The sequence below is a fragment of the Quercus lobata genome, chromosome 5, assembly GCF_001633185.2.
Source record: "Quercus lobata isolate SW786 chromosome 5, ValleyOak3.0 Primary Assembly, whole genome shotgun sequence".
NCBI lineage: Eukaryota > Viridiplantae > Streptophyta > Magnoliopsida > Fagales > Fagaceae > Quercus > Quercus lobata.
This window is the reverse complement of record NC_044908.1, coordinates 20,521,660-20,534,674: the sequence shown is the minus strand read 5'-3', so window position 1 is coordinate 20,534,674 and position 13,015 is coordinate 20,521,660. Positions and strand designations below refer to the sequence as shown.

The 13,015-nt window shown below is 32.8% G+C and overlaps 2 protein-coding genes across 2 annotated transcripts; both read right to left on the bottom strand.

Annotated features, from left to right (window-relative positions):
• Positions 1–1,642: 1,642 nt before the first annotated feature.
• LOC115992188 (nuclear pore complex protein NUP35) lies at positions 1,643–7,257 on the bottom strand. Its single transcript, XM_031116276.1, has 4 exons — positions 7,022–7,257; positions 5,579–6,181; positions 3,323–3,434; positions 1,643–2,197 (listed from the first exon to the last, which is right to left on the bottom strand). The coding sequence occupies exons 2-4, from the start codon at positions 6,148–6,150 to the stop codon at positions 1,889–1,891; spliced, it is 993 nt and encodes a 330-aa protein (XP_030972136.1). The 5' UTR covers positions 6,151–6,181; positions 7,022–7,257; the 3' UTR covers positions 1,643–1,888.
• Positions 7,258–10,636: 3,379 nt separating this feature from the next.
• LOC115992597 lies at positions 10,637–12,099 on the bottom strand. Its single transcript, XM_031116821.1, has 3 exons — positions 11,972–12,099; positions 11,205–11,267; positions 10,637–11,096 (listed from the first exon to the last, which is right to left on the bottom strand). The coding sequence occupies exons 1-3, from the start codon at positions 12,041–12,043 to the stop codon at positions 10,917–10,919; spliced, it is 315 nt and encodes a 104-aa protein (XP_030972681.1). The 5' UTR covers positions 12,044–12,099; the 3' UTR covers positions 10,637–10,916.
• Between the last annotated feature and the right edge of the window lie 916 nt (positions 12,100–13,015).

The window sequence follows — 13,015 nt, the reverse complement described above, 5'->3', positions numbered from 1 at the left end:
ATATTTAAATTAGGATAAAATATTATTTTGCTTCCTAAACTGTAACAAAAGTTTGTTTTTCGTCCCTAAACTTTAAAAAGTTTTTTTAATAGTTTAGAGACAAAAATTAAGATAAAAAAATAACATTTTCAATAATTTAATGATGAAAAATAAACTTTTAGTAAAGTTTAAGAACATAAATAAAACATTTTCATTAGTTTAGGAACGAAATATGAAATTTTCAATAGTTTAGGGACGACAAGTGAACTCCTGAAAGTTTAAGGATGAAAAACGAATTTTTGGTAAAGTTTAAAAACCAAAATAGAATCTTACCCTTTAAATTATGTTTTAGTCATTAGTGACATATCAACTTATAAACTCTTTATATTGTAAAATTTATGTTTTCCCTATCATTACATCACATGTTTTACTCAACCCAAAATATATTTAGTGATAAACCCTATCTAAATTATCGTTATAGGATAATGCTAAAATTACAAACTATATATATAATGAAACAAGATGCAGCACCTAATTTTTAGGTGAACTGGTGAACCGTGAACTGCAACCCAAATACCCAATGTTGGGTTTTGTTGTTTTGGTTAAAAATTATTGGGTAAATTACAATTAGCACCCTTGAGGTTTGGGGTAAAGCCAAACAAGTCCAAAAAATTTCAAAACTAATAGATTTGGCCTTTGATTCATAGGTTAAATACAACATTTTCATTTCTAAGAGCATATGATTTAGGAACCAAATTGGTTATTTTTTAAATATTTTGGACCTACTTGGTATTAGTTCAAACCTCAAGTGTGACAACTGTAATTTACCTTAAATTATTTAATCGAACTTGAATGCTTTATAATCAGAACTTTCACCACCCTGACAATCTAACATGGTCCACAAACAATTTCTATTCTAGATTAATAGATTTCCTTGTTCTTCTTTTTAGCCATTTTGCTATATTTTAAAAATAATAAAATAAAATAAAGCAACCTGATGATGCACAAAAATCATCAGTGCGTCTTTTATGCATTTCCCTCCTAATATACATTATTGGGTGCATAAACTAAACAAATTGATCGTTAAGACAATATTTCTAGCAGCTGCAGGGATGCTTTTCTTTTTACTTCATTGGGAAAGAATAAAAGCAACCAAAATTACATCTAATATATGTCATGAAATACCAAGAAGGAAACCCATCCAAAGGCATCCTTCAAGGCAGCCACACGAGGCAAGAGAAAAACAAAATAGACCAGGAGTTCAGTGCAAGATCCAGAACACCCATTCGAAGGATATGCAAGTATGAGTGTGTGTGTGTGTATACATATATATATATATATATATATGCACGTAGAGAGAGATGATTCAATGTGTGAAAATCAGCAGCCTGACAAACATCATGCTTATCGAGCCAGTATGATGGGTTTGAGTTTTGGGCTGCATTAACATTTAAAACCATTATGTATTTGAACTTTCGAACAACTTAATCCAAATGAAATACTTTATAATTTATATCGAATAACATGTTACACTTTGATTATTTCAAATTTACATTAATAGTGTTTTAATCCATCCGTGAATTTCATGGATTAGAAAATTTCTACTTTTATATCCTAGTCAGGCCATTTAAACTAAACATGGAAATTCTTATTAAAACACAACTAAACATGGAAATTCAAATTCTTCTCTTTAAATACTTTCACAAATGAACTATCCAGGGTAAATGGTACTTTCAGTCTTGTACAATTTCAATAAAGAAAAAATCAAGCATTTCCCACCAGGAGAAAAATAGCAAAAGAAAAACCTGATTCAAGCTTACGAGTGCTGAAACTCTCATATGTATAGTAAATTGCCTTGGAAGTAGCATATTGGCTTATAACCTAGATGGCATAAAATCAGTTGACCAACCTAAACTCCAAACATCAGATCCATGATTTTAGACACCAAAGATTTTGTTGGGGAAGCAATGGCACCTCCTGACTGCCGAGTATTGGTACTGCCATTTTGAAGATAATAGGGGCGAGAGGGGGCTTTCAATGTGTTCAGTTCTGAGGATTTTGTGGACGGTTGAGGAGGTAAAGTCATGAATCCCTGATTGTTGACCCTTTCACTCAAAGCCTGGCGTTGCATTGGATCCAATGGCTTAACACCTACAATTAGTACCCCATTGATTTGCATGCCATTCTTGCTGAGAGCCTTCTGAGCATCAAATCGATTCTGCACCAACAAAAAGGCAACCAAATCAGTAACACTTTCCCAAACTCCAAACCTGAGGAGAGGGAGGGTGTCGGGGGAGGCCAGAAACAAGAGTGGATATTATAACCCCTACAGCAGATTAGAAAGCATTACTGAACCACAAGACCAACAAAGGGGCAAGATCATTGTTAGAGATGACATCATATCTAAACTTTGCTTGGACCACTTTGGAAGGCAAATTTTGCTTGTGTTACCAATAAAGTACTTCAAAATTCTAATCGAACACTACACAAGGTTGTCCATATCATGTTTCACATATTATAATACCTCAAGTGCAACAGATGTCCTCAAGCCAATATCAGAAGTTAGATATAGATATGTGATTTCATCTTGAAAGTGTATGTACACTATAGATGTAATTAAGACTTTTTTATGTAAAAAACATGGACACAGTTTTCCTAATTAACTACACGAATAAGATTATTGACTTCATGTATTTACAAGAATTGTTTTTCATACAGTGACATGACCAGTTAAGAAATAGTTTATATGCAAATCATGAATCCACGAAACCATGTTTTATCATCACATCAACATAACATACATGATCGTGCTTAAGATTGCATGCCATTGAAGTGCAAGATCAGGTCAAGAGTTTCTACTTTCTACCCTATAGTTAAGAGCATATAAAATGGAAGGATCAATATTATACACTTGTGGCACGTGCATAATCCACTGGAGCATCCAGCCAACAAGAAGCCAGCTTTGAACACAACAAGAATGGATAGTGGTTTTTCCAGATTTAGCAAATCAAAGCAAAGGAAAAGTTTACAACGGATGACGCCTTTGTAGGGTTAGGGTCAACAGAAAACAATTACTAAAATTAGTTATGCTCAGCCAGCCATTTTATAATTATTACTACTTATCAAAATTTATTATTATGATTATTTCTATCACCTTCTGAGTTATTTTATTTTCCCATTTGTCATACAATTCTTATCACGAAACTTGAAAAAAAATGTGCTTTTCACTTGACAAAGTGATAGTAACATCAAAGGCCCAAAGAAAAGGCAGAAAGAAGAGATTGTTGATGTCATATGATAGAAAACCAAATTTATCAAACTTGAAACAACAGTTAAAGAGAACCTGATATAGAATGTGCATCCAGTTAGCTTCTCTTGGACCTGGAACATGTTTCAAAATCACACCACACTTTTCAAACTCCCTCAAAACTAAATTCGTGTCAGATGGGGAAAACCTGGAAATAAAAAAGAACAGTATTATAGGCCCACAATGTAATAAGTGTTTATATAAGACTAATAAAAAATAAATAAATGTTTATATGAGCACATTTTATATAAATAAAGAATCGATAACTAAGGAAATATCACAAACATTGCTTTAAAGGGATTAAGCCTCAAGTAAGACGCCTAGATGCAGACCTAGAAGCTTCAAACAGTAGAACTTCACATTTGAGAGGTGGAAAACACCTTAAGGCATGCTCAACCTTGAGTCTCTTGTCTATCATGTAGAAACAAAGTACAAGCCCTAAAGATGCTTCAATTTCCCCGTATAACCAGCTACAAATTAATATATAGCAATATTGCCTAGATGACTTATTCATTTTGTTCTTGTCAATTTCTACTGAACCCCTGGCGTCTCCCTCAACATAGTCTACTGTGCCTACTTGCTTTAACTTAAAATCCAGTCTATTTTCAGTACCAGCTTATGTATAACTTCTTAAAGCCTCACTTTTTCTAGGTGCCTTTGGACTTTTATCCAACTTATTTTTTAGTAACATAAGCCAATGCAATGAGGTCATCGAAACACACACACTAAAGGGTCAATTCCAATCCAATTTTCATTGATCAACATCCAATTAGTAATGTTATATCCACAACTACTTCTCATTCTCTTCCCTCATTCATTACAGTTTTCTCTTTGGATCTACCTTGATTAAAATTCCAAGAACCCCTATGGCCTATTCAAGCCACCCTATTCAACTTCAAGCTACATAATACAAATCCCCCATGCTTGATTTTCTTTTACTTCATCCTTAACTTCATAGAGTTTGCATCCTTTATCTCATTTCAATTTTAAATATAATTAACACCATGACTTTAAGATGAGGGCTTTTTACAAAGTCTATAGCTGGAACCAGCTCTAAAAACATAAATATAAATTGCATAGCTATTTCATTTAAAAATGCTCTCCACAAATTTCTGCAACTTTATAAGCATACCAATAAATAGCTTGTAGGAATTGTGAAAATATTAGAGAATCAGGACAAAATTCAACCAGAGACCAATCAACAACATTTTTAGTATTATAAATCATTGAATCAAATCAAGTAGGCAATTTAGTCTGTTGTATTTGATAAAAAAAGTAATTCATGTTCTGTTTTCAACAAATCCACAACAACAAAGTGTTCATTTTCCCACTGGACAACCAGGAACATTAAAGTCCATGTTGTTCTCTTATATTGTTAAACATAAAGGAAGTACAAAGCCAATGTACCAAACATGAATAATATAAGATCACTATATTATCACTTTATATCATTTTAGTTATTACTTTAAGGCAAAAATACCATTTTTGTCCTTACATTTTGGGATCACTATCAATTTGGTACCTATCAATTTAATCCTTGTTATTTTCAACTTACAATCAATTTCTGTTAGTGAGTTGATGATAGGGACTAAATTGACTGCAAGATAAAAATAATAGAAACCAAATTGACTGCTACCAAAATATAAGGACCAAATTGACAATGATGCCAAAATGGTATTTTCACCTTACTTTAACCATGAGAATGATGTGTTGTAAGACCCGATGATCTAAATATGTGTTTTTAACTCTTGAAGAAATAAATTGTATAGCTAATGAGCTCTAGCTCAGACAGCACCCTCCTCCTCCTATAATAAAGGGTGAAGTGGAAGTTTGTGGGTTGCATGTGTAAACTTACCAATAAAAGATGAATTATACAAAAGGTTTAGCATACAAAAAAGTGTATAAGATTAAGCAGAGACTGCCATAAGCATATAAAATTCAATTGCTTCAAAGATTAATGGAAATTTCATGTAATGATGTTCTGATAAAAATATATATGGACTAGTAACCAATCTGTATAGTTCTTTTTTAAGACAGAAATCTTATGTAACCCATATAACTAAAAAGTGTTTCTAGCATGTCAGACTCAAGTATAAAATTATTTTCAAGGCCCCAACTCCATCAACCTTTTAATTATTGAGGCAATCAGCGGAAATTATGTTGTTGGCTACAATGACAATTTGTAGACTATCTTTCTGGAAAGCATCATTTTCTAAAGATTTCACTTGATATGAAATGTTTGGATTATAAGTAACAGACAGGTATGAAACAAAAGAAAGGATAAAACAATACCCATAGACAGTAACCCATTCTTCCTCATTGAGGTCACCTGTGGGCAAGCAATTCCTCTGTACCTCCGGTCTTGCAACTTCCCTTGGGGGTGGAAGTGTGATCAAAGCACCAGGCTGAACCACACCCTCAACAGGCGAACTCTTACCTTTATCTTCTTGCTCACTGCCACTCTTTGCAGGTGACCACCAATTCAAACCCACTGAACCCTGTTGGTTTTGCTGTGCACCCATCAGGGCATAAGAAGTGCTTGCCTCTGATTTGTTTTTCCCTCGAGTTGAGATGTCCCGACCGGAACTCTGGACAGGAGTTCTGGGGTCTGATTTGGCTTCTGGAGATAATGGGTAATCTGGAATCCCAGATTCAGGAGAAAAATCTGACCGGTCTTCCAAGGTGAAAACAGGAGGAGGTGGAAGATCCGACCCTGCAAAATTCTCACGCCACAGAGCAGATACTGCTGCTGCCTGACCTGGACTTGAAAACTTCCCTCTCCGGGCAGAAACTGGAGATGCCAAATCTTGAAAAAACAACGACTGCCTCCCAGATCTGGGAGTTCTCTGTACTGTGGTGCTCATCTTACAATATTTTTAGAATGAAATGCAGCCTCTGCAAACCAGCACAAAACTAATTACCCCTCCATTTAGGTTCTACGAAAATTACAAGTAGACCAAAATAAAGGTTCTAGTCTCAAGTTAGAGTATGGTCATTCCACAGGGCACAGTACAACCCAAAAAACCAAAACAAAAAATCCATTTATTCCTGAGCTCACAAATGAAAACTACTTCATTCAATGATTTAAATTAGCATTCCTTTTCATTTCTTTCTCAGCAACATACGACAACAACAACCAAGCTTAGTCTCGAAATTTTGGGGTCAGCTATAGATCCTCAATAGATTATTTAGGGTCAGCCATTTATATTTCTCAGCAACACAATATATAATCAACCGAACAAGGACTACACGCTCTTTTTTTTAAAAAGGTGAAGAAGCAGTAAAGTTAATCCTGCTTGGGAAGCTAAAATTCATTCAGTATTCAAATCAACCAAAAACCCTAAGCAGCAATTTACATACAATCTAATCATCCAAACTACCATTTACATACATTTTTCCTAATTCTCTCAGCAACCATAGCAAACAAAATACAAACCAATCGTACAAATAAACAAATAAATAAACCTTCAAAGCAATCCCCTCTCGTTTGGTTTGCGAGAAAAAAGAAGAAGAAAAGCAAGAGAACCATCTAGAACCTACGAACTATTGAGTACCTAAGTTAACACTCTCACAGCTTTTTTTCTTCCTAAACCAAGCTCTTCACTAAGCTAAACAGTAAAACTTCAGAAAACTCAAAAATCATGACCCGACAAAATCAAAACTCAATTTTCTATTCTTTTCCTTCGTTTTTCTCTGCAACCAAACAAAAACTATAGATAGATAGAGAAAGCGTACCTGGCGAGAGAGAGATTAGGGTTTTGGTGAAATGGGTTGGTTTGTAATGTTTTGATATTGAGGTTTTTTCCTTTTTTTTTTTTTTTTTTTTTTTTTTGCTGAGCTAATTTTCCCTCCCAAAAGTTATAGAAGCAGAGCTCAGCGCAGAGCTTGTAGTTGTAGTACCAAATGGAACCAAAAACGAAAACGATGTGTTTTTTTAAAAATGAAACAAAGGAACTTTTATTTTGAAACCCTAAAACCTATTTCCAAATTCAAATTTGATCTTGGAAAGGGTTTTGGTGGAAATGACCAAAACACCCTCTTCCTACTCCGTTTTGGTCAGCTGCTTTGCCATCACTCATTCACGCTACTTTTGCCTTTACAATTATAAAGATACTAAGGGTCTGTTTGGATTGAACTTATTTTGCTGAAACTGAAAACTGAAAACTGAAAACTGAAAACACTGTAGCAAAATAATTTTTAAATGTGTGAATAGTATTGTGGGACCTATTTTTAATGAAAAAGTTGATAAAAAGTGGAGTTTGTGGGATCCGTAAACAGTGCACAAGAGCACTGTTCACAGAAGACCGGTCAACCATTGTAGGCTGAACCAAAAAAAAAAAAAAAAAAAAAAAAAAACGCAACATTAGAAACGCAACTTGAAATAATCCGAATCCAAACTCTCTCACAATTACAAGGTGTCAAGGTTCCAATAATAAAATTACCAATAAACTTATTACACCTAAAAATCACAAGAACTTAAGACTAAAGTACCATGAGAGAAAACAAATTACTATGTGGCGCCTTAACAAAAACTAATTAGAAATAAGATCATGTTAAGGTGTATCGAAGGACACTCGTTAAGGTAGAATTTAATAATGTAGTCGAGCTACTTTTATAGAGAATCTAACCATTTTCAACCTTAAACTCTTTACTATTTTTCAATGTAGGTTTAATCTCTTTAAAGCCTTCTTAATGAGTGGCTTAAACACCTCTTGTCCAATATAACTAGAAACTTACTAGGAATGAAATCGTTATACCAAATAGGCTTGATTTAATAAGTCAAATTGTATCCTTAATTTATAGCACCACCTTAAAAAGAGAAAATTGTTAGCACTAGCATTGGGGGGTGTAGCATTGGGAGGTGTTAACACCCCCCAATTGCTACTTTACAACCTAAGCCACCCAAAACCCACTTCATCCGGGTTTGTAAACTTTAAAAAATTTGCAACCTATGAAGAGTAAGTTTGCATATATGCAACATTACTGTTCATAAGTTGTAAAAATATATATATTATTTTAATATGTGGTTGTGTGTGAAGAGAAAAGGTGAATGGGGGAAAGAAAGAGAGAATAATATTTTTTATTCTTTTATTAGGTAATTTATATTATTTTATTGGGTTGTATGTAAAAATAAAAACTAGATGTAGGATGAGTTGTAAAATGAGTGGGTAAAATAGATAAAGTAGTGTTTGAGGATACAAAATAGTTTTTTTTTTTTTTTTTTGGGCATCCCTAAATGCTAATGCTCTTGAGCACTAGCATTGGGGGTGCAAACACCCCCCTAGTTGCTATTTTACAACCCAAGAGAGCAAAAACCCACTCCATCCGGGTTTGCATACCTAAAAAAATTTGCAACTTATAAATAGTAAGGTTGCATATATGCAACCTTACTATTCACAAGTTGTAAAAAAAAAAAAATATATATATATATATATATATATTTAGTCTTGGGGTTGTGTATGAAGAGAAAAAAATAATGGGAGGAAAGAGAGAGATAAGAATATTTTTTATTATTTTATTAAATAGTTTGTATTACTTTATTGGGCTGTATGTAAAAATAAAAATTGGAATGTAAGATGAGTTGGTAAAATAGATAAAGTAGTGTTTGATGATGTAAAATAAGTTTTTTTTTTTTTTTTTTTTTTGCATCATCAGATGCTAGTGCTTAGAAGGTATATGTAATGGTCTTAGGGGTATTACACTCATTTGGGTGAGGTATAAGACAATCTGGTAATTTTTGGAAGAATCAAAGTGTAATTATGTCAGATTGGAGGGGGCTAAGTGTAATTATAATAAATAAATAATAAAAAAGTGCTGGCAAGATTGTAAATATGTGACGTTAATGAAAATATGCAGGCAAAATTGTAAATATATGAAATCTTAGGGTTTAAAGAGTAATTTCATTTAAAATGTGGTAAAATTGTAAATATGTGAAGTTGTAGGGGCCTAAGGTGTAATTTTGTGAAAGTATGAGGATAAAATTTTGAAAATGTGAAAATTGTAGGTCTAAAGTGAAATTTTGTGAAAGCATGAGAGTAAAAATTTTAATATGTAATGTGTAATTTCATGAAAGAATGTGGATAAAGTTTTAATTATGTTAAATTATGAGTCTAAATTGTAATTTTGTGATAATATGTGGGCAAGATATTAAATATGTGAAGTTGTGGGCTAAAGTATAGTATAGTAAGGTTTCATTACCTCATGGGCCTGTGGGTTTAGGCCCTGGTTCTTGTTAGCATTCGTTTAGGAAATATTTTCAAAAGTTTTTTATAAGAAAATACAAAAGCAAATTTTTTTTTTTAATTTTTTATATTTTCTATAAAAATAGTATCAAAACTTTCTTAAAATGTCTCATTATTAAATGCCCTAAAGACACCTGATAACTGAATCCTTATAAGTTTATATATTATCTTATTTTGTTTCCTGATAACTGGACCCTTATAAGTTTATATATTATCTTATTTTGTTTTAAGAGGAAGTTAAAAAATTAAAAATAAAGAAGAAGGCAAAGTTGGATTTATTGACATTAGATTTTTTTTTTTTTTTTAGGTGCATTATTACCGTTGGTGCTGCTTGTTCCTACTTTCGAGGTAATTTAACGTTGGATAACATGCGGAAAACAGGTTTGCAATAAAAAGTTATTAAAAAAATTAATTGTTTTTTCTTTTCAAAAGTTTTTAAAAATGTTTTATAAACAAGTTTCCTTGGCCATCCATTAACTTTTCCCAAGTTTATATACTATAGAGCACTAAATTAACATGGACTAATCTGCTTGCTATTAACTATTAAGTGATCGTATTTGCTATAATATTGACCCTCTTGAGCCATAATATATTTAACATGTGGTAAGGGATTGTTGCTTTTAGTTGATGTGTGAGTAAGATGTGCTCTTATTGGACCGTGATGGATTCAAAGGGTCTTGCCTTCACAAAATCCATGCATGTCACTTAGAATCTGTTTGGAAACAATTTATTTAGTTGAAACTGAAAACTTTTTGCTATTAATTATTAAGTAATCGTATTTGCTACAATACTAACCCTCTTGAGCCATACTATATTTAACATGTGGTAAGGGATTGTTGCTTTTAGTTGATGTGTGAGTAAGATGTGCTCTTATTGGACAGTGATGGATTCGAAGGGTCTTGCCTTCACAAAATCCATGCATGTCAGAGTCTGTTTGAAAACAGTTTATTTAGTTAAAACTAAAAACTTTTTGTTAAAGGTAATGTAGATAAAGTTAAAAATTAGTTGAAATAGTGTAGTAAAACACATGAATAGTATCAAAAAGTGCAATGGGACTCATGAATAATAACAAAAATAAGCTGAATAGTAACGAAAATAAGTTGAATAGTAAAAAAAAATACGGCCTTTTTCATAGAAGGCCAAAAGCAACCTTAAAATAAAAAAATAAAAAGAGAGGATTTGGTTGCAGCACCTTTATATCAGTATTAATTGCCTTTTAAGGTGCCCAATGTAGATCTCCTAGAAAAATTCTCACACCCCATAAAGATACAGTTTTATTGCAAATTATAACCACTTTATCTCACAATAATATGATTATAATTTATACATAAGAATTATGACAACTAGAGACCACATATCTACAAGACCATCTCATCAATAAGATGGTTTCAAAATGGAGCTGAGAGGGGCTCCTTAAGACTCATTTGATCTGGGGATTCTAAAATGGCAGTAGGGCACAAGCATTGGCAAGGTCTTTCAATAATGTCACCCTTCTCAACAGGCTCGTGAAGTTCTTTTTCCTCCTTTTCTCGCTCTTGATCCTTTATTTGAGGGCTTAGTATTAATTTCTGCATTGAATTTTTAGAAGCAGCATGTTAGTATGGTCAGAAAATTAGAATTCTTATTGTAAAGTAGTTTATTCAAACTTCAGATACGTATGTTATTGAAGCACATACCTCATTGAATATAGTTGACGCTTCATTTGGTTCCATATTTTGAACAACATCTGCAGCCACTTCCTGCATCAGAAAATGTTAAGACTTAAAAAAGACTAGTGTGAAAACAAGATGATTGTTTGATGAAACAAACAATCTTAAGAATTTTCTAGTGTATATTCTCATTTTTCTCACTTGTGCCATTAGGTTTTCTAATGCAGTAAAGCCCTGGATAGATGTGACTTTTTTCCCTCTTAGCTTATAATTAGGTTGAGGGCTGTAAACTCTGACTAATTATTTTGTAATTCACCCTTACATAGCGGTAAATCCCACTAATTAAATTTAAGATAAGGCTTCCCTCTTACGAACATGAGCCTAGGATAGGACACGAGACTGACATGTGTTCATTTTAAGACACTTCTCAATATCATGTCTCTTTCAATGCTCAAAACCACCAGAGAGAAGCTACACGTTTAAATTTATGGTAGAATTCACCATTCATGTAAAATGAGAGAACATTACTCTTGAAATATTGAATAATTTTCATAGACTTCTTCCCACCATTTGATCAATGGTTATCTTTTAGACTAAGGTAATGAAGTCATTAAGCTCAACTTAAAACAAATCATCTTCCTATAAGTATGAAGTGAATAAAGCAGCATTCCAAATGAGAATTACTCATGCAATCAATTGCTAAGGTAATGCATATAACTACCCTTTCTAAGCATAAAAAACTAAGATGCAATAAATGGTTCAATAACAAATGAGAGAAAGTAAGGTAATTTTACCCTGGCACGGTTAAGTTGTCCTTCATTCAGGGTCTTGGGCTCTGTTTCAATGGAGCAACAGTTGTTAGCCATGTAGAGAGTAATTGCTGCCCATAACAACCAACAATGGTAATAAGTCACTGCCTTCATTCATAGACGAGTCTTATATATAGATAAAAAATGTCAATCATACTTTATTAGTCTCACGGATTCACTTGATTTTGATTGTAGAAATTTGAGGTTACAGAGCAAAGAAAACTCTCCCTCTCATTCACATCCCGTGCCTCTCTCGTGTACAAATTTCATTGTCACTTCTAACTTTAAATTCTTGATGCACATAGACATATCTTCACGGGGTCAATTATCATCCCTAGTCTTTCTATTGGTTGCTCGATCTTTTTCAAGGTTGAAATTGCATTTATATGATATAATTTGGTCCCGTGCGCAGGATTATTGGTTGAAATTAGCTGTGAATTTATGAAACAACTGTCTTGATGGTTTACAGTCCAATAGTTATAGATTATTTTTTTCTGACTGGATCAATACAAATACTATCCGAATTTATGTGATTTGACTGTTAAGATTGAGACCAAAAAGAAAAGAGAGCCAAAAAATGAGGACCTTGTGTTGTGCCAATCTCAGCCCTAACACCATTGGTTGTGGATGTCTTAACTGCTAAGCAAAGGTTGTGGAAATTACTCAAAGTCAATACCGGCACCATAGGTCCATAGCCTTGAAAAGACATTAATGGCATAGTATTCATATTGAAAAAAAAAAAATTGTTTACCTAAAAAAAAAAAAAGAAAAAAAATGTTGGGGAAATGTATAATGAAACATTTTTTTAATCAAAATTCAATAATAATAGCATTCCACAAAATTCAATAATACATAAGGCCTGTTTGGTAAGAAATTTCTAGTAATGTTATTTCTATTTTTTGAAAATACATGTAAGTGAAAAAGTGTATAAAAAAACATATAATATTATTTAAACACTGAAAACTATTGTTTAAACAGTAGTAACAAACGAACCCAGAGAGGGTATTTGGTTTGTGTTTCCAAACAACT